Raw genomic sequence first — 21644 nt, 5'->3', positions numbered from 1 at the left:
GAAGGCGTTTCTAATCCTGGTACTCTAGCGGCCCTGGCCTGGTGAAGTGAGCAGAAGGCGTTTCTAATCCTGGTACTCTAGTGGCCCTGGCCTGGTGAAGTGAGCAGTGAAGGCATTTCTAATCCTGGTACTCTAGCGGCCCTGGCCTGGTGATGTGAGCAGTGAAGGCGTTTCTAATCCTGGTACCCTAGCGGCCCTGGGCTGGTGAAGTAAGCAGTGAAGGCGTTTCTAATCCTGGTACCCTAGCGGCCCTGGCCTGGTGAAGTGAGCAGTGAAGGCGTTTCTAATCCCAACACCAGACAGAAACAAGGAGACACATATGCTATGCTATGTCTTCTTCCAGAAAGGCCGACAGCAAAATGCAGTAAAACAAGGACAACAGAGGAGTTTTACAAAACCATGGGAAACATTTAAGAAAATGTATCCGCTTGGCCTGCACAGCCAACTCTCAGCCCACAATGCAACACTGCACACTGCCCCTGAAAACAGGTTTCATTGAGTGCTGCTCTACGTGCTGGCTCAGGACTCGGCACCCACCATCCATCCTCCGAGCAGGGAGTCGTGGGTGGGGGCAGGCAGGGCGTGAGCACACAGCAGCAGCCCCCGCCCCCTAGCTGGTACTCACGTGGACAGCATGTCCAATGGCAGGGTCAGCAGAGAGCTCACAGAGCCAGTAAACAAGCACTTGTAGATGCGACCTATGGGAGAGAACAGGGTCAACTGTCGGTATGCATGTCAGGGACTCGGGGTCGAGGGCAGCAGCGGGGGTCACCGGACTCAGCATTCAGTCTTTGCTAATCTACTCTGTGGCACTGAGCCACAGAGACCACAGACAGGCACTAACTGAGACCGTGAAGAAGAGATGTTACTCAATCACATTTCAAGTTCAGATTCTATCGATGTTTCCTTGCTTGCTTTCAATCAGATGAGCTTAGCTGTTTAGAAAAACCCTCCACAATTACCATACGGAGAAGTTTTAGCAACTGGGACTGTAGACATTAAGTTTGCTGCAGAGTGTGTTTGGGGTACTAGAACTCTTTGGAATCTGAGGTCTTTTCAGTAGAATATGTCCTCCAACATTGTGAACAACAACCTTACAACCAGTATTTGCAAAGCACAAGCTCAGGGGAGAATCTTTCATGCCCATCCTGATGGGAAAAGTGGGACATGGGTGAACACACACCCTTCGCCTCATTCTGTTAGGTAAGAGTAGGGCAGACTGAGATCCCAGACTCGAGCCGGAGTGGGGCCCAAGCAGCAGCAGCTGAGGTCTTCCAAGCCAGTGCTGTACTGAGCTTCAGTGTCCCTGATCCCGTATCCTGCCTCCGGTCTTCAAGGACAACAGTAACCCCAAGAGGGATTGCCTGAGGACTAGTGCGCTAGAAACCCCATCCGAGGCCTGGTGGGCTGGCAAGGGCTGTACGTACCACCAGCAGGCCCATCATCTGCCACCCTGGAAAGCTCTGGACACTTGAGGGAACAGAATTTGCATTCCTAGAAATGGTGGTGTGAATTTGCCTTTTTAGTGCCTGTGTGCGCTCCGTAGTCTCTTCTCCACTGTCAGTCCAGAGCTGAACTCCTGGGCAGGTGTGCTTCACTGCAGTGGAATGTTCTGGAAGCAGGGGCATCCCTAATGGGGGTGTTCTAACAGCAGTAGCACTAAATAACACTCCAACGCATCATCCTGAGCGGCCCCACCCCATGCAAGCCACTCTGCTGCTACTCACAGGCGGTGAGAGGGACGACTCCCAACCAGGCGAAGGCCACAAGTGTGTAGTGGAACCAGTACCGAATGGCGGTGCCGATACTCGTCACCAGTCCAGCAAAGATGTCCTGGATGGGGAGCCGTGAAGGCATATCTGGGGAATAAACTGCAGGAGGCAAGGCATGATTACTTTCATGTCACTTTAAACACTGCTTCACTCATAAATATAACAATGGCCTGGAAAACTCCCTTCGTATAGATTTGAACTCATAGTAACCCTTTTAGGGTGTCCAGGGAGCAGCTGGTGGGTTTGAACTGCTGACCTAGAAGTTAGCAGTCCAGTGTTGATTATACAGAGCCACTCCAAAACTCTTTAGTAGCTATATTGTTGTGGTTAAGTGCCCTCGATAGTGACCCTGTATGGGGTTTCTGAAGAACAGTTGGTGAACTTGAACCTGACTTCGCAGTTCAGTGCATGAACCCACAGCCCCACACCAGGACTCCTTAGTAGATGTAGAACAACAGAAAGGAAACCCAAAGCTCCCATATTCCCACACTGAGCCAGAAGTCACTTAGGAGGACACGACATGGGAACCTGTCTGTGTGGAATCAGTAACACACTTTCTGACAGGATATCACTCGTGGCCCTGAGCCTTTGGCAAAACTGTTTGCCCAAAGACTAGCATTCAACCACACCTGTTTTCCCAGATTCCAGAGAGGAAAGCGAACAGGGGCAAAGGTGATAGCAGGACTCTGTTATCAAGACAGAGCCTCAGCCGGCAGCACTGGGAAAACCAAGCAATCTGTGGTGCAAACACACCCCTGACCTTTGTGAGCCCCTACTGCATAGCTCAGCAGAAGGCTACGATCCCAACTGCTGGTTCACATCACTCCACCTCGGTGTAAAATGTGGCTCAAAACCTTCAGAGGAGGAGAGGGTCTGTCAGGTTGGAGAACGAGCCCCTTTTCAAACAACAGTTCCAATAAACACCGTTGCTTATGATAAGGCTCTGGCTCCCATACCTCAGGAAGGCCATTCAAGAGGGACAGACTTCTCTCTCAACAAACACTATCTAGCCGACAGGAATCAGGACCTAGGAGGTTTGAAAATCACGACCTATCATGAGAACACCGTCCCCACACCATTCAGAGTAAACACACAGCCACCTCGTCCAGCAGGCTCACACAGAGCCGTGCCCCCACCAGGAACAGGTCACCAAGCTAAGCTCATGCCAGGTGACAGAGGCAGTGCCAGCCCTCAGGAGTGCTGCCTGTGGGCAAGCTGCCTACAGAAAAGCCAGCTCACCCACTATGACGGGGGAGCCGATTCCGACTCACAGACACCTAGTCCATGGTTTCCCAGGCCGCAAAGCTTTTTTAAAAAAATGTTTTATTGTGAATCATGTGCTCGTTTACATGGGAGAACATTAGTTTTACATTCATTCTATCGTATATCGTTTCAGTGCCATGGTTACAATCCCCTCCATGCATCATCAACCAACCAAAGGGCATACACTACAATCCTGCTCCCCGGTCGTCAGCACACAGCCCCTCTCCCTCTCTGTGTCTAAAGTCCCCAGCTGCTCCATCTCTCCACGTCATCGTCTCTGCCTCCATCTCAGGCATCATTGCTTCTCTGGATAGGGTCCCGCTCTCTGCTCTTCTCCATTGAAGGTCCTAGGGACCTCAGCTCCTAGACTGAAAAGTTAATCACTCTCCTCCTTGCTACAAAACATCTACCTTTACATTTTCAACCTTCACAATTATTCACTATTGTACCAAAAGAGACCCATTCGCATTTCATTTCATCAGCCTTACCTAGACAGATTGGATACTACTCAGTGGAGATTCTACCTTCTTCCACGCCCTCTGGATCTAGGTTCCCTCTTGAAAGTTTGTAAGTCAGCCACTTCTTGCCTTTATAGGCCCCCATTTTGGGTAGCCAATGTCAAAGTTGCCTATCCCTGTTTACTCTGTGTGTGGCGGGGGAGGGAATGATTCTTGCTGTAAGGTTTTATTCCCTTTTGAGCTACTGCATCCAAAGCTCTAGGTCAAGTTCATCAAATTTTATCAGATTACTCTTTTTTTCCTCTTCTTTCTTCTTCTGGTTGAGCTCTTATCATCCAGTCATTGAAGCCAGGTCAAGTGAGTGTTATCTGCAAGTGTGGGTGTTCTTATGCATATGCCCTCTCTTCTTATCAGCTGGACGCTTCACTCTCCAATCTAGTCCTCTGTGGCTATGTCACTGACTCTGGGCCCAAGAGTCCCCAGGTCTTGTCACACTGCTGGCCAACCAGGTCTCCACCCGGGTTCACAGGAGTCTATTGAATGTTATAGGGCTTAGCTCACCGCTTCATTGCTGGTTTTCCCTCACTTTCCCTTATCGTTGGCAAACGTGGTCACCAATCAGAGCGTGTATTCCCATTGAGTCTTAGTCTTGGAAGGAGGTTTGCTCTGAGGGGACCTGACTACTTGCCTTGATGTCTCCTGGGCAAGCCAGTTGCTTTATCTTGTAATAATCAGTTAGACTGCTTATATTGTTTTGTATTTTTCCTGTCGGTCTTTCTTTCAAGAAGTATCTTCTGTTCTTCTAGCTGCTTCAGGCTGGTCTGCTTGTCCTTTCCAGTGGAAATCTCCCACCTCAGAAGATTCTGGATGGGGTTCAGGCTTCCACCTATGGTGTTGTGTAATGCAGAGGCTCCGCAGGAAGCCTCCTTCACTTGGCACGTTGTAGCCAGGCTGCAAGTCTTTTTGGGAGCAGATAACCTCATCTTTCTTCCACTGAGAAGGTGGTGGGGTTGAACTGTCAACCTTGTGGTTAGTATTCCAGTGCTTATCCTACAGCACTACAGGACTCCTTTTATAGAAAACGAAGTCCTGACTACAAAAATAAACCTGCTGCCCAAGACCTCTTTTGAGAGTTAAAGAGCAAAGGCATCACTTTAGAGGACAGAGTGTGCCCGATCGCAGCCGTGGTATTTTCAGAGTTGGACAATGAATAACAAGACCCAAATGGAATGCTGGTATTGGTGAGGACTATTGCTAGGACGCAGACTGCCAGAGGACAACAGTGTATTTTGGAAGAAGTAGAGGCAGAATGCTCTTGAGAAGCCAGCGTGGTTTCGGATACGACATCAGGAGGGACCAGTTCCTGGAGAGGGACATCACACTTGGGTAAAGTGGAGGCTCAATGAAAAAGAGGAAGGTCCTCGAGGAGCTAGATCCAACAAAGCCCTGTGGGTGCGGCTCCGAGAGGTCTGGGAAGCATTGTGTTTGTTGTACATGGGGTTGCTATAAGTCAGAACCAGCTCAACTGCATGTAACAGCTAACAACAGCACACGCTCAAGATGTTTACCAAAAATAAAGACATAAATAAATCCTATATCATTTAAAAAGTGACTTTCCCTTAGAGGGGAAGGTAATATATTTGGATTCCAGAATGATAAAAACCTGCAAATTCTTGATCATTCGTCAGTGGATTCGTCACTTATTTAAGGTGAACAATATTAGATGTCATGCAACAGGCATATAAATTGTAAATATAATTAAAATGTTAAAGACCTGCAAAGCATTTATTATCCACCAAAATGCCTCCCATAAGTTTACACAGTATTGGCTTTAGAAAGTAGGTTTCATTAAGAAGGTGACTATTATGATCCCAGCCTGAGCACTTTCACTAAAGAGATGCCCGGTGTGAGCCATGACTGGCGAGGGCAAGGGAGGCATCGGACACTGACCACACCTCCCGTTGTCCTGTCAGTGCAGGTCACATGGTGTAGGGTGGCTGCTGCCTGAAAACCAGCAGGGAGGGAAGAGGGCACGCTAGGTAGGGGGCTGGCAGGGGCTCCCAATGAGGCTGAGCAATGGCTGAAGTGGGCGCCTTTGACCTTTGGACATGTTTGAATTTGTCATACTAAAAAGTGGAAAGAAAGGAGCCAAAGCAACTGCCACCCAGGCCACTCCAAGTCATAGCAGCCCTCGGGGGCAGAGCAGAGCAGAGCGGTCCATACACGGCTTCCCAGACACTAGCGGATGGCCACATCATTCTCCCTTGGAGCAACTAGAGGGTTTCAACTGCTTGATTATGGGTTGCAGCAGAGCACTTTATCTGCTGTGGCACCAGGGTTCCCCAAATGGGACAAACACCCCCACAAATTACATTTCACACACACGTGTGTGTGGACCCTGACATGGAGTTTCTAAAAACACTTTTCCAAAATAGACTAGCAATACTTTCTGTTGCTATCAAAGACAAACTGAGTTGAAAATATTTACTTTAAAATACTTCTACAAATTATAACAATAACAAAAAACACAGAGTGAACATTTCTAAAGAACTTACTTGGTGTGAAAGCAAATCTATGTTTGCATAATTCACAGTATTCTTTTCGACTGTGTTTCAGCCACTGAACTAAACTGTAATGACAAAGAACACTCACGTGAGTCCAGCATTGACAAGAACCCCCACCCACCACCCCCGATTCTGCAGACAAGGCTCTTCCATGGCCACCAGCCTGACCTACCACAGAGCTGCCAGCATTGTGGAATTTCAAAGGTACACTAGTCCTCAATAACTCAGGCCTTTTTTAAAAACTGCTCATTTCCCTGTGAAATCTTCCACAGAGAATGTGTCATCTTAAAAGGAAAGTTTATTATTACTGCCAAAGATTACAAATGTGTTTCTTAATTTGCTTTTTAAATGTATTTAATTTTTGTAGAAAAATATTGCTAAAAACCCCTTGAATTAAAAAACATGCCAGCAGTTTCTGGTTCATGCCCTCTTATAAACACTAGGCAAAAATATGAACATGAGAAACTGTCTGTCTTACAACAAGGCAGAGATTTTCTAGTCTTTAGAGTCCTCCAAAATAGGAACGTGTATGGGAAGCAGAAAATTTCCCAAAAAGGCAGATTAATGAAGAAAATCAAAATGAATTAAAGCACCAAAAAGTATGAGGGTCCGAGAATTACTGTAACATTACAGGAGGGCTGTCCCAGACAAAGCCCACTCTGCATTCTTAACCCTCGTCAGTGGAAAGTAGGGTTCTACATTCAAATTCTTGCTATGCTTCAGACTGTCATGAGGAATGGTAATCCAGTTAGAAGTGATGCTCTGCAGCGTTCAGGCCATCTCCTCACAGCTTCCTGCCATGCCATCCCAGGCCCTACCCAGGTGGCTGTGCTGTCCAGAACAGACTTGGCCAGCGCTTCAGTCTCTATGCAAGGATGCAGCAAGTGTGCACATATGCACACGTGAACAGTTCCTGGCACAGACTACCAGCAGGCTTCAAAAAACTCACGGAAAAAGGGAATGGAAAGGCTGTGGGTTTCCACAAGTTTTGAAGCCCCCTGGTCTTTGCTAAGTCCACACTAGTCCCAGGCCAGCTCACTTGTGAAGGCCGCATACGCTGGCCTCCTGCTCTGCTCTCCACAGCAGGAGCTGTGGACCCACGGCACTCCAATGACAGGTGCGGTAGTAGACCGGGGCCAGGGACAGCTCTTGTCTAACCCTTCACACCATAATGAAGGAACTTTGTGTTCGGTTTTGTGGAAGGCCAACTCACCACTCTTGGTGGATGAACTTAATACTGCCGGTACACACACACGGGTGATATAGAGGCTTCTCGGGGGTCCCTTCTGATCGACACACTCGACATATGTCTGTCCGGAAAAAGAAACAGAGAGTTATCTTCTGAGACAGTAAAAGGCAGACTCGGCGCCACTGTGCAGCAAGATGGCCATCTACCGCATTGGTAGTGGTGTCACCACACTGGTGGCTCCACTGAGCCCTCGGAGGCATCACCAGCACAGAAAACGTCTCAAAGTTCCCCAAACAACACACAGCCTGCTGGTCTGCTGCACAGGCAGGGGTCTGATTCATTCAAACGTAAAACAACAGACCCAATGGTCTCATTAGGTTGGCCACTTCCCCTTAACAAACAAGTGCCGCTGCTGCGCGGTCCTTCCTGCACACTTACACAAACCCAGGTGAGGGCGCACCTATGGCCGCCGCAGTGGGCTTCACTGTACACTCAGACAAACCCAGGTGAGGGCGCACCCACCGCCGCCGCAGTGGGCTTCACTGTACACTCAGACAAACCCAGGTGAGGGCGCACCCACCGCCGCCGCAGTGGGCTTCACTGAAACAGACACACCACAGGTGTGCTCAAGAGGTGAGCTAGGGGGCGACCTGAGCCCCAAATGACCGGAGTCCAGGAATGCCTGCCCGCGCGCCCAGTTCTCAGCCATCCAGCGGTCCTTCCGTGAGACCCGAGACACACTGAGCAGGAAGGGGAACCAACTCTCGGTGCGCGCGCCCTGAAGGATCCCTGCAACGCCACCCTCAAAACCTGCTTTCTAATTTTACTTGGGCATCTTCTCCGTGAGCCGTGAGGACTCCACGGCAAGGGGCTCTATGCGAGCCTCTGCCTGCTAAGAAGGGGTCCCGGATCCCAGGGCACTAACTGCACGAGAGCCCCCACCCACTAACAAGACAGGGGTCCCGGCGCACAGGACTCCGCGTCTGGAATTCTAGTGTACAGAAGGCGCGCGAGACTCCGCCCACTAGCAGGATGGGGTCCTAGTGCGCGGGATCCCAGCAGCAGCGAATCGAGAAGCGCATCCCGGACACCCAGCACGACTGTAGACGTGCGAAGGGTTATTCTCCAGCCTGGGTGTCCCTTAAGAAGCGTCGGACCCCGAGCGCTGGAGGTCGCTGAACTCGTTCTCTCGCCAGTCCCCCGGTTATAGGTTAACTAGACAAATCCCCCAGCACCCGGAAACGCACTCAGGGGCCTGTAGGGTCCCGGTCCGAAGGTTCACTAGAGTTGCTCAGCCAGCCCTACTATCCGCGCCCCTAAATCCTGGGAATAAGGCACTGTTTGCAGTCAGTTTCTCTCCATCCACCACCAGCTGAGCCCACCGCCCAGCATTAGCCTGGTAACCGATCTGCTAGGCGACACCAAACAGCAGCCCCATGCCTCAGGGGCATAGCATGTCCCCTCCAAACCGAGGAACAACGAGGGCAGATCACCTAGGGAACCGCCACCGAACGGGACCCAGACAGAGCCCTGTGCCTGGACTGCAGCAGAATCGGCGAAGTGGGAACCGGCAGCGAAAACCGGCTGTTGGCTGGCGTGCCTCCGAGGATCCTCCTCCCCAAAGACCCAGTGCGCCCGTCAACTGAGCCTGCAACCTGTTTGGCAACGACCCAGACTCCATTGTTGAAGTAGTGGGAGGCGCAGCGACCACTGTCTTGCGAATGCAGTGGAATGTCCATGCCAGCATCACCGTAGGTACAAGTGAAAGGGCGGTCATCCAACAGGGTCGGGCGCGCCTGGGTTCATCTTTGGGTCAGGCTGAGTGCGAGTGGGTGGTGGGTGCCAGGTGTGAGCGAGGCCTCCCCAATCCATCCCACGAGGGGCCCATCCACAACAGCGACAGTGGCAGAGGCTGCATCGTAGGGACACACTGCCCCAAGGACCCTGGAGGCTGGCTGGCTACAGGGCTCATGCGCAGAACAGACACCTGGGTTGCACACACTCCTGTGGGCACACAGCCCCCTCAAGGTCAGGGAGCAACATCCGACTGGTTGCTCCTTCCTCACCATAGCCATGTCCCCAGGGACCAGGAGGGACAGGGGAAGAGGAGAGGCAGGCACCAGACCATCTCTGCTTTGGGGCAGTGACACCCAGAAACTACGGGGTCACTGATTTCCGGGGCTCTTTCCTCATCCACAACACAACAGAGATGCCAGTTCTCCCCCACTGGAAGTAAGATGGAGCAGGTTGGTCTGTCCATCTGCTGATGGGCACTGGTCGTTTTCACTTCTGGGCTGCAGTGGACAGGGGGTATAGGACCCTGCCTTCCAGTCTCTCAGCCTTCTCCTTTCTAAGGCTCACGTAATCGTTCCAAGACAACTGGAAAGTGGATATGGCACATGCAAGTTCACACAGATGCACAAAGCTTCCATGGAGCTTAGGGGCTTCACAAATCCCAGTGACCACTCAGGCATCCCCTCTAGTCACCAGAATGGAGATGCGCAGACAGCGAGAGACCAATGAACAGATACCAAAAAAAAGAATGTCCACACCTGTATCTCTGTGGTTCTGCCGGGCGTTTATGGCTGTTCTGATCCTTCCCTGCTTGGTCTCTCCCAGGATGGCGGCTCTGGGAGTAGCTGAATGTCTTGAATTAGAAAGCAATGGATTTCTTGATTCTGGTACAGATTCCCCTAGCTCCCCTAGCTCCCCTAGCAGGAGGGACCAGTCCACATGGGACCTTGGAGACAAGTAGATCCCTCAGTTTGGCATCAGACAAGAGTAGATGGCTACAGGCTGAATATCTCCCAGTCAATCTCCTGATGGATTTTCATGTAGACCAGAGGATCTCAACTATCTAATGAGGGATCTAAGAAGGACTGAAGGGACCAGCTGCTCTTTTGAATATTTACAAAAACCCCTTGGAAAGGGAAACTTTTCCTATTATTACAAAGACAGTCTCAATGATGCCATTTATTAATTTTTTAATGTGAGAATGGATTAATTGCAACTGAATTCATGCCGTTTTGTCTGACAGTCTTGTATTTCAAAACACCAGGTTATTAAGGAGAACAACAGTGCTAACCAGTTTCCTGATCAAAAAAGAGAGGGTTGGTCAACTTCTCGGATGATTTACTCAGCAGACAGGCTGAATTAAGTATGGTGAAAGAATACAACCCTGTCGCACACCTTTCTTAATTTTTAAACCATTCAGTGTTCCCATGTTCTGTTCCAACAACTGCTAGATAGGTCTGGTTAAAAGAGATGGCGATAAGACTCTTATGATTCAATAGTGAATAACTGTTATCACGACTAATTGCGACTGTCACAATTGTAAAGGTAGAAGTTTTGTAACAAAAACGGGGGAGTAGTTCATCTTGCAGTCCAGAAACAGAGGACCCTAGGACCATCAAGGAAGAAGACCACAAGCAGAATGTGGGACCTTATCCAGAGAAGCAGCAACACCAGAGATGGAGGCAGAGATGAGGACATGGAGAGAGAGAGCAGCTGAGGACTCTAGATTCACGGGAAGAGAGGGACTAAGAGATTGTGGCCAGGAGGCAGACTTTGCAGAATGTGCGCTGTGGTGGTGTGAATTGTTATATGTGCCTGAGTGGTTTGTTTTGTTTTTTTTAAAGAGCTTAAGTGAATAGAGAGAAATATGGTTAACTGATGGTACATGAAGGGGACTGTAATCATTGTGATGCTACAAATTGAATGATTTGTTGATTGTAAAACTGATGGTCTACACCCTGTAAACTTTCATTCAATCCACAATAAAAACTTAAAAAACAAAATAAAACAAAATCCCAGTGACCAGATACGAAGAAAGGAAGAGAGCTAGACTTGTCATCTGCCTTTGCTGTTGCTGTTGCTCTGAGGGCCATCTAGTCGGTAGGGACACATAGCAACCCTGTACAGGGTTTCCCAGGAGCAGCCAGTGGGTGGAAGTGGCAACCTGCTGGTTTGCATTCCAGTGCTGATCCTACAGTGCTACACCGGGAGTTATGGTGGTGGTGATGTGCCGTGGAGTCGGTTCCGACTCACAGCGACCCTGTACAGGGTTTCTGAGGCTGTAAATCTTTACAGGAGCAGAAAGCCTCATCTTTCTCTCGAGGAACAGCTGGTAGTTTCGAACTGCTGACCTTGCGGTTAGCAGCTCGACTTGTAACCACTACGCTACCAGAGCTCCTTACTGGGAGTTATAGAACCATGGAAATCTCTCACATGCATAAAACAGAATCATATTAAAATGTGAAATTAGCAACCCTTAAACTAAACAAATAAACCAACATAAACATCAAGCTTAACCACAGAAGTAGGTTTAAGAGACAGCAAACCAAAGCCATGGCTGCCCACCCTAGTATGTATGTGCTATAGGATCAGCGCCGACTGCCCATTGGGCTCACTGCAAGATCGGCAGTTCAAGCCCACCAGCTGCTCTCAGAAATCCTAGATTGGGTCACCATGAGTCAGAAGTGACTCCACGGAGCTTGACAGCACCAAGAAGACAGCAGGAACTACCACAGACCCCTACACAGAAGTCCGTAATCACCGGGTTCACAGGGATGGCACTGACAGTCACTTTAAACTTGTAGGACATGAGGCAGCCACATGCTCTAACAGTAGCTTTTTAAAGTATCGCCTAAAATGTATAGGTATTTGACAAAGGAAATGATGTCTCCGGGATCTGCTTTCTACAGTGGGGCAGGTGGTATTGAAATGAAGGGATAATAGTCATATCGAAGTGTTTTAGTCTACTTCATGAGTGTTTGCAATTTTACATACAGACACCAAAGAACAAACAAACACCTCATAAAAAGCAGCAGAGGTTAAAAATGATTTTTTACAACTATCAGCCCTGAACTGTTACTGACACTACCAAAGTCCCCCCTTACTAATGGCTACTGCTGCACCTTACTAATAGAGCTCCTGAGGGAGTGGGCTTAGGATACGATTAAGTGATCTCACACACACACTAAACTGAAAACCCGTGTTACCAACTCTCCCATGTCATTAGCTATGCTTTGGACAAGGTGACTGGCTAGACCGTCATCGGGGGAGAAGCAGAATGAGCTTTAAATACAAGTCTATTTCTATGTAACTGGCAATCAAGTCTAGTTGAATCCAATTCAATCTAGGTGACTCTAATATGGAATTTGGTCCAAGAAATAATATCACCAATCCATTTTGTCGTAGCGACTGATTTTTCCGCTGTGATGAGCATGGGACTGAATGAATCTTGTTCAGTGGTACCTTTAGGATAAACATTCCCCTCAATATACAGGCAGCGAGTCTTGGGGGACGGAGCCTAGTTATAAAGCATCTGGGTGGCAGGCCTGGGGCATGTGCACACCTTGTTAGGACCACCTGCACTGGCGCTGATCCTGTCTCCTCAGCTGTACGTGATGGATGGTGCCCCCTCCCCTAATCTGTGCATGTACACATGAGGAGAGGTTGAAACCTGTTTTTATGCCAACCCATGACCCAGCAGAAAAATGGAAGTGCATGCTTGCTTCGTTGAGGAGAGCCGGTTGAGAAGTGTGTTATCTATTGTGCACAGCTCTTCAGCATTTTGTTGTGAAAATCAGCACCGCTTCTATATACTGTGTCCAAGACTTGTATCAGAATGTTCATGAACACACTATTCATAATTCCGCCAAAATGGAAATCAACAGTAAAATGCATAAGCAAATGTTGGGAAATTCACATCATGGAATACTCAATGGCAACACGAATCAGCCAGCCCAGGTGACAACTCATAAGGTGGAGTCATCTCACACAGGCGATGTGGAATGCAAGAGGCCAGAAACGAAAGCAGCCACCGGAAGTGTCTGGTCAGAGTGGGGACGATGGCTCCAATGGCTCCTTCTGGGGGAAGGAGGGAGATGTGTCCTGAGCACAGATAGACGCTTTGGACATGACAGATAAAGTAAGCTGAGGGAAACTCTCGACATGGAGAAAAGGCAGTGCTGGGGTGCTCTAGACCCAAGGAAGTTCCCCACTTTTCTTCTTGCTTCACGGAGTCCTGTGGTTCCATGGGTTAGGGGCTGGGCTGTGAACTGAAAGGGTGGTGGTTTCAGCTCACTTGCTCCTCTGTAAGAGAAAGATAAGGCAGTCTGCTTCGGTGAGATTGACAGCCTCAGGAACCCTATGGGGCCGTGCTACCCAGTCCTGTGGGCTCACTATGCATTGGCCTCGACACCAGAGAAGCAGGCAGCCTGGGACCTCCAATGAGACCAGGTAGAAGGTCCCCCAGAAGAGCCTGCTCTCAGAGTCAAGGACTAGGAAAGGGGCCACCAGCAAAGACAGAGACCTTGTCAACAATGGCTACTGCTGCACCTCAGCCAAACCTCACAGTCTCAATCAGCTCGGGTCCTGAGGATCCCTCAACCCTGCAGGGGTGGAATCACAAGACCCAAGACTTCCAGGCCAATCCCGAAATAGTGGCCCCGGTGGTGTCAGTGAGGCCAGTGAGCAGGAAACAGAGCAGCCTCCCCATCAGCTATTAAGGGTCCTGAGTGGAGAACCTAGGCTCTCACCCCCATTGGCAGAAATGTAATAGCAGCTGTCTTCTCCTCCCACCTGGCCACACATCCAGAGCTTCATAAAGACCCACAAGGCCTGATTCGGCAGAAAATGCCCATCACACCCAAAACCCAGGACAGTCTCAACCTGAGAGAAAAGACGGTCCGTGGACATCAACCCTAAGAAGCTATAAATCCTGGAATTGCCTGCTGACAAGGAGGTTTTACAATATCTTCTTTATATTGTAATACATATCAGTAACCAAACACCTGTTGTGTCAACAACCTTCACGTGGACAGTTCAGTGGTAGCATGCTGTCCAACCCCACTCCTAATCCTTCCCAGGTTTGTCAATTACCCGTAACTGGAGCTCAGGGTCCCCTTTCTCCCTCCCTCTGGCCTGCCCCTGGTAACCACTAATACAGTTGGATCTCTAGACACGTGCCTATTCCAGAGACATCATAGCACCCACAAGTACTTTTGTATTCGGTGGCATGATCCCATCGACATATCTGAATCATCTGACAAGGATTTTAAAGCAGCCATCATAAAATGCCTCAACAAGCAACTGCAAACTCGCCTGAAAGAAGGCAGTAAGAGAAAGTCTTAGCAAGGAACCAGATGAGAGAGAGAAGAGCCAAGTGAAGACTGGCAACCACAATAGAAGAAAGGACCTCAGGAGATGGGCTCAACAGCAAACCAGAGGGCACAGAGCCAAGAGCTGGTGAGTGTGAAGACAGAACCATAGAACAAGCCAATGGGGTGGCGCTGTGAGTTACTGCACCAGACTGCAAAGCCCTATGAACTGCAAGGCTGGCGGTTCAAGCTCACCAGCTGCTCCTCAGAAACCTGACACAGAGTTGCTATGGGTCAGAATTGACTTGAGGGCACTTAACAACAACAAACCGAAGAAAAGAAATCTTTCGGGACGTGTGTGAGCAGAACAAAAGATCCAACTGTCCCTTTAGTCAGAATGCCTGCTTGAAAGTGAAGGAGGAGAAATCAGGTAGGGCTAAAACATGAAAAGAGTCTGGTAAAAGGTATCACCTTGCAAATTCAGTAAGGTGAGCGAACACAAAACACACAAACAACAAAGAACCCACACTACAGCATAATCAAAACTCTGGAAACTAAACACAGACCCTGGGGACGGAGAGGGGCTTGCGGGATGCTGGCAATCTTTTTGTCTTATAATTGAAGTGCTGACTACGTTGTGTTCATCCGGTGAGGGAGGTCCTTAAAACTGAACTAGGAATGATATAAATGTGATATATTAATTGTGTGCTCATTTTAGCTGTTGTTATGTGCCACTGAGTCCGTCCTGACTCATAGCAACCCCGTATAGGGTTTGCCGAGGAGGCTGTAAGTCTCTGCAGGAGCAGGAAGCTTTATCTTTCTCCTGATGAGGAGCGGATAAGGACTGACTCTGTAGTTAGCTGTCATTCATATGAAAAAGAGCAGGTGCATCAATCCACTGGTTTGTTTACATAATCTTGATATATGAAAACAATAGTAAGAGTAGGTCTCCACTGGGGGAAAGGACTCTAAAGAGAATTCGAACATATCACTATTCCAAATACTGTGGAGTTAATATTAACTTTATTCAAAGAGTTTAGTCTTTGTCCTTGATTCTAGAGAGGTAATCTCTAAAATCACCTTGGGATTTAAGTGTTTTTGATAAGAACTCTAGACCATATCTAACAGGTTAGTGAAGGTGATGAGGTGACTCTGGGGTAGAGGCTGGTCAGGCTATAAAGACTCATCCCATAACGCCTGGTGCTATAGGTCACACTCCAAGGGCAGAGGCTGGAGTTTGCATTACGTAATGAGATGCCCAGTGAACGCTCTGGCATTGACTCTTCATGGACTCCCAGTTAGTGCAATACAGCCATGCACGTGGGAGGGCTGCGGGTCCTTTGAGACACAGAAGCTCTACACTGAGGACTCCCTAAGACCTCCCCCTAGGTGCCTCATTTACATTCTTCTTCTAACATTAAAACTGCAATCGTAGCTCTAGCGCATTCCCGAGTTCTTCCCATGAATTCTCAAACCCAAGGAGTCATGGGAGGCAGCAGGTCAGCAGTCAAGGAGTCTAGAGCCCCTGAACTTACCGAGGTTAACCTGAGCCGGGGACAAGGGTTCCTAAGTGTCTCCTTCTGTGTGTTTTTAAGCTGCTGAGGTTTTGGGTAGTATGTGACTACAATATAACACGGCCTCTCCTGTTTGATATAAGGACTTATCAGCTTCCCAAGAAGGTTGTTGTCAAGTGCTAGCACTAGTGGGTATCGGCTGGTTTACACTCCCAGCCTCGTGGTTAGCATTCTAGTACTGATCCTATAGCTCCACACCACCAACAGAGCAGGTTTTGCACGCTAGGGTTTGACACTAGCCAAAGCCTCAACAGACTCACACAACCAGGCTACACAGAAGAATGAGGTCTACAGAGAAACAGCAGCCGAGGCCCTTTGCCAGTAAAGGATCCTGAAGCAAGGTCTGCGATGGATAAGGGTTCCCACTAGGCTTCCATGCAGTAAAAGCACAAGTCTTGCACAGGCTGAAACAAAAGCGGCACATCTTGCTTGTTATCTATGCAAAGCTCTTTTAAAGGCACATTTCTTGGGAACTTTTGTTGCTTTATTTGGTTAAGTACTGGACTGCTAACCACAAGGTCAGAGGTTCAAACCCACCAACTGCTCCTCGGAAACCCTGTACAGGGTCGCTATGAACTGACTTGACGGCACTTAACAACAACCTCATAAAGCATACGTTTGCTAGTTCCCAGTACAGTTCTGGACTCAACAGATAGAAAGTGCTGCGAACGGAAAACTTTGAAGCCTGAGTGGACTGGGCATAAAGACGGCCTGGGAGATGACAGAAAGGGGGAGAAAAGGTGGCCAGCCACCAGCAAGTCCACAGACACGCAGGATCTGGCTGAGTCTACCAGTGTTTCTCCCCAGCAATTCCGTTCAGCAAGTACACCATGAGCAACGACTCGAGGAAACCATTAAACAGCGCTGGAGGCTGGGGACATAGGTCATGACGTTTAAGCCCTTAGGGAACCTGAAAGTTCTTTCATGTCAGAAATTTCCAAATCTCTCACTTTCCTTCTGGTGATGTTTTAACAAATGAAGGATTAAAAAAAAAAAAACCTTAAATTTTTTTTTTTTTTTTTACTGTGAGTACACTTTCTTTTTTTCAATAGTTTCAGATTGACAGAGAAGGAGAGCAGGGAGTACAGAGCCCACCCCCAGTTCTCCAATGATGAGCTCCAGGCATTAGATGGTCCATCTGCTCACTGAACAAAGACTGGAGGTGATTACCCTTAACAACTGGGGCTATAGGTCTCGGGGAGCAAACTCACTGAGGTGAGGTGCTCACACACCACCTGTCAACATGGTCTGTAGGTGCTGGTGTTGACCGTGATCACCTAAGTGATCTACCAAGGCATTTTTAATACGTGCCAACCTTTCTTTTTCACAGAGACACAGGTTAATATTTCCAGTGATAGTATTAGAAAATCTGGCCTCGAATACCTGTAGATAAACTGCAAATCCCAAATCAGGGGAGGAGCTATGTAAATGGCAGCACACTCATTATATGGAATGCTGTTGGTACCAGCTGCCCAGTGTGCATGAAGCCAAGGTGACCATGCACAAAGGAACAAAGTGTTGCCCATTTTTAGGCCACCTGTGTGACCAATCACAGATTGGATCAAGATGACCCAGGGCGGGGGGGCGGGGGGGAGCTCTCTGTTGCTAGGCCTTCCTAGTCTGTCTTAGTTCTCCAGTGCAGCCCACCCCAGTGGGTGCTTCAACACACCAATTCATTCTCTCCCAGTGGAGGAGTCTATAAGCCCTAGTTCAGAGGTCCAGCATTCCTTGGCAATCTCCAGGTGTCTTGGCATCACCTGTTCCCTGGATCTAGGGGTGTCACAGTGTAGGGACTCCACTCCGGACTCTCCTTTCAGCCTGCTCACATCTCTCTCCTTTCACCTGTTGCATGCCACACCACTGGGAATCTGCCATATATCAGATCAAGGTAATGATGGGATTCAACATAATGTAGCCACCTCTTTCAAGGTCAGCAGTTGGAAGCTACCAGTCATTCCGTGGGAGACAGCGGAGTCTTTCTGCTCCCATAGAGATTTACCGCCTTGGAAACACTATACAAGGTCACTATGAGTGGGCATCAACTCCACGGCACCCCACCACTCCCCCACCTTAATCCTCTTTTTGGTTGGTCACATCAGATCACATCATGGGGATCACATCACAGAGCTGCCAACCCCCTTGAGAATCATGACCAACCAAGTGGGTAGGTATTCTGGGGGGGGGGGGACGGACACACACAATTCAATCCATGACTGCCTGGGAAGCTGACACCTGTCCAACACCATAAAAACGCCTAAGACTAACCAAGGCTTGAAGCCGGCCTCTTCCATGGAAGGTAAAGGTTCCACATGGGAGCCCTCTACATGGAATACACAGACCTTTAGAGAAAAAAGTGAAGTAACACATGTATGGCACTAGGGAAAAAAGCATAATGGTGGAACAAAACAAGAATTTTAAAAAATGGCTCATTTTCCGTTTTTGTCCAAAGTTCTCAGTGTTTTTTTTTTTAATTACAAGAAACATTTTTAAACAAAACTGCTGAAATTTTATGAAAACCATTTTCTTTTTTTACTATGAAAATGTAACTATAAAACACTGTGGACTCGGGAATTGTTGTTGAATGCCATTGAGTTGGTTCTGACCCACAGTGACCCTGGATAGGGTTTCCAAGGAGTGCCTGGTGAGCTTGAACCGGCGACTTGTGGTTCAAACGGACTTTACGGTGCAGCGCATTAGCCCACAGCGCCAGGCCTTACAGAAGGAGTGCAGTCACTGCAATTCTCCATGTGGTCCACATGGCCCTTCCTTCCCCCTCCCTTCTGATGACCGAGCTGTGGCCCCTAGACAGCCACCACTGTGCTCTCCTCAGTTCCTGCTGTATGCACTTCCCTGACACTGGTCAGGCACGATGAGCAGACGGGACACAGGGGAGGGCCATCTTTTCCACACATGGGGACTGTCCTGCATTGTCTCGCTGTGGCCACTTTGCCACAACCCTCTGTTGTAGAGAGCACACTCCTGGCCCCAGCTCCCTCTGCAATCTACTCCCCAGCCTCCACTCACCCAGAGCGCTGTGAGTGTGTCCACAAGTCCACCCAATGAGGAGGTTCCAGACCGTGTACCCACAGAGAGCCCACCCCGGCCATCAGCCCCCACTCTCCTGCATCCCAGAGGACTGTTTCCAGCTGGCCTGGCATTTCCCCTAACTCTACAAGGACTCTCCCATCAGAGCTGAGCAATTCTCTCAGCTTGCCTGACTGGAATTACGGCGGGTTTTCTGTGTCCTGAAGGGAACCAGAGGACAAAGAAACTAGAAGACACATCCAGACCCAAGTGGCCATTTCAACCTGAGGAGCACAGGGACTGGGGGTCACACTCACAATTCTTTTTACTAGAATAATGAAGAAGAACTGACACACGATTCTTCCTTAAACCGGGGTGACTGCCTGGCAGACACGTCCCCACAGAAAACAGCTGACCATACTGGCTATCAAACTCTGAGGCAAAAACTGGGAACAATACCTAACCCAAAGCCAAAGCCAAAGCCATGCTGTTCAGTGGGTTCGGAGTCACAGCCACCCTATGGAGCAGCACGGACTGCCTTCAGAGTTTCCACGGCTGTAAGTCTTTAAAGAAGCAGACTGTCTCCTGAGGAGCGGCTGGAAAGATCCCACCACTGACCTTTCGGTTAGCAGCCAAATGCTTAACCATGATGCCACCAGGGCTCTTCATGAACATGACAGCTTCCCTAATGCGGTCAGAAATAGGAATGTTATACTGCATCATCTGTCAGCAACGGGCCGCGCTCGGCTGCACACTTAGCAATAATGCCCAGGGTGTGATTTACTGAAGCATACGCAAGGACGAGCTTTATACTCTGCATACTACTGAGGCTGTACACGCTCAAGGGCACCCCAATGAGCATGCTCATCACCACCCAGAGCCTCCTGGGGTCCTGCTGGGGTCCTTCCCGCCCCTTGCTCTCAGCTCACCCCCAAGTAACCACTGACGGGGAACTTTCTTACTAGGGAGCTGCACTTCTGTCTGGCTTTTTTGGGTGGTTTTTGAAAAGCCTTTGATTGTAATTTGAGTTGGAGTTCCCATCCAACAATTCCTGCACATTGTATTTGGTGCCATCAGTTGGAGTCCCCACAGTGGAACAGCACACCACTCTTCCTACTTCTTCCCTGTGTCTCTGCCCCTTCCTGGCTTCGGAGCTTTCTCCCTGGGCAAAGCCTGCCTTTGCACCTCCTGTGGTTGACTACCGTAAGGGTTCATGTCCGCATGTCTTCCTTCTTTCCACTCAGCATGAGGATCTGAGATTTGCTCATTTTGCTGAACCTAGCAATAAATAGCTCCATTTCTTTTATGCAACGAGTCCTCTTCTGTGGTAGAATGTAAATAAGAAGGAAGACATTTTAAAGGCCAATAAGGCCACAGGAGGAACAATGGACGAACTTGTTTATTTGTGGTGACACTTGGCTTGTTGCGTGGACAAGGATACTATAAAGCAGTCAGTACACTTGCGTACATGTTTTCGGATGTGTCCATGCCTCTTATACCCACTGTCATCTGTCACTGTGCTGGACTATGGGAACGTCTGTGTTGCTGGGATGTTGGAAGCTAAGCAACCGGTATTTAAAAAATGAGCAGGGTCACCCAAGTGGGCAGGTTTCAGCTGCGCTTCCAGACTAGGGCAGACTAGGAAGAAAGGCCTGAAAATCTGCTTCTGAACAATTAGCCAGCAACAGTCGAATGGCTCACAAGAGAACACTACCTGATAGATACAGTGTTACAAGATGAACCTTGCACTCAAAGTACAACTGGGGAGAGCTGCCTCCTCCAAGGAGAGCTGGCCTTAATGACATGGATGGAGTCAAGCTTTAGGACCTTCCTTTGTTGACATAGTATGATTTAAAATGAAAAACAAACTATAAATACCCATTCATAATCAGAACACAGAATGTACAGAGTAGATTACAAAATAAGTTGAGGAACATTGGAAGTTATCAAAACTTAAATGAACATTTGGAAGACAGATATTCTAGGCATTAGTGAGCAAAAACGGACTCACATTAGGTATTTTGAATGTGTCAATCATTTTCAAAAAGAACCTTTCAAAATCTACCCAAAAGTACAACACTGTCGGTGATATCCCTATGCCTACAAAGAGTCCTAGAGTCCTGGGGTGGCGCTGTGGGTTAATGCGCAGACTGCAAAAGCCTTTTGAACTGCAAGGTCAGCAGTTCAAGCTCACCGGCTGCTCCTTGGAAACCATACACAGGGTCGCTAAGAGTAGGAACCAAGTCAACGGCACTTAACAACAACAACAACAAAGAGTCCTGGTTTGGTAATGTAGGGTAAGCACAGGACTGCTAACCACAAGATCAGTGGTTCAGACCCACCAGCTGCTCCTCAGAAACCTTATACAGTGACTCGACAGCACTCAACAACAAGAAAGACCATTTAACCTGATAATTATTCAACCTTATACAAGCAGAGAATACCAGAAGGATGTTTACCTGTGCTTTATTGACTACGTAAAGGCTTTTGATTGTGTGGATCGTGACAAGCTATGGACAACATCGTGAAGTATGAGTATTCCAGAACACTAATTGTGTTCTTGAGGAATCTGTACCTGGACCAAGAGGCAGTTGTTAGAACAGAACAAGGCAACACTGAATGGTTTAAAATTAAGAAAGGTGTGCGACAAGGCTATATTCTTTCACCATACTTATTCAACCTGCATGCTGAATAAAT

The 21644-nt window shown here is 48.5% G+C and overlaps 1 protein-coding gene across 1 annotated transcript in view; it reads right to left on the bottom strand.

Moving 5' to 3' along the window:
- MARCH6 (membrane-associated ring finger (C3HC4) 6, E3 ubiquitin protein ligase) overlaps positions 1–21644 on the bottom strand; it is an 87004-nt gene that overhangs the window by 51172 nt on the left and 14188 nt on the right. Inside the window, exons 4-7 of the mRNA XM_006876899.1 lie at positions 7271–7367; positions 6049–6122; positions 1728–1871; positions 626–698 (exon numbers count right to left, since the gene is read on the bottom strand). Coding sequence (XP_006876961.1) covers positions 626–698; positions 1728–1871; positions 6049–6122; positions 7271–7367 — 388 coding nt within the window. The remainder of the gene's footprint in view (positions 1–625; positions 699–1727; positions 1872–6048; positions 6123–7270; positions 7368–21644) is intronic.

This window comes from Chrysochloris asiatica, unplaced genomic scaffold (genome assembly GCF_000296735.1).
Source record: "Chrysochloris asiatica unplaced genomic scaffold, ChrAsi1.0 scaffold00424, whole genome shotgun sequence".
NCBI classification, from domain to species: Eukaryota; Metazoa; Chordata; class Mammalia; order Afrosoricida; family Chrysochloridae; genus Chrysochloris; species Chrysochloris asiatica.
Note: the sequence above shows the minus strand (reverse complement) of the source record. Positions and strands in the feature narration are given on the sequence as shown.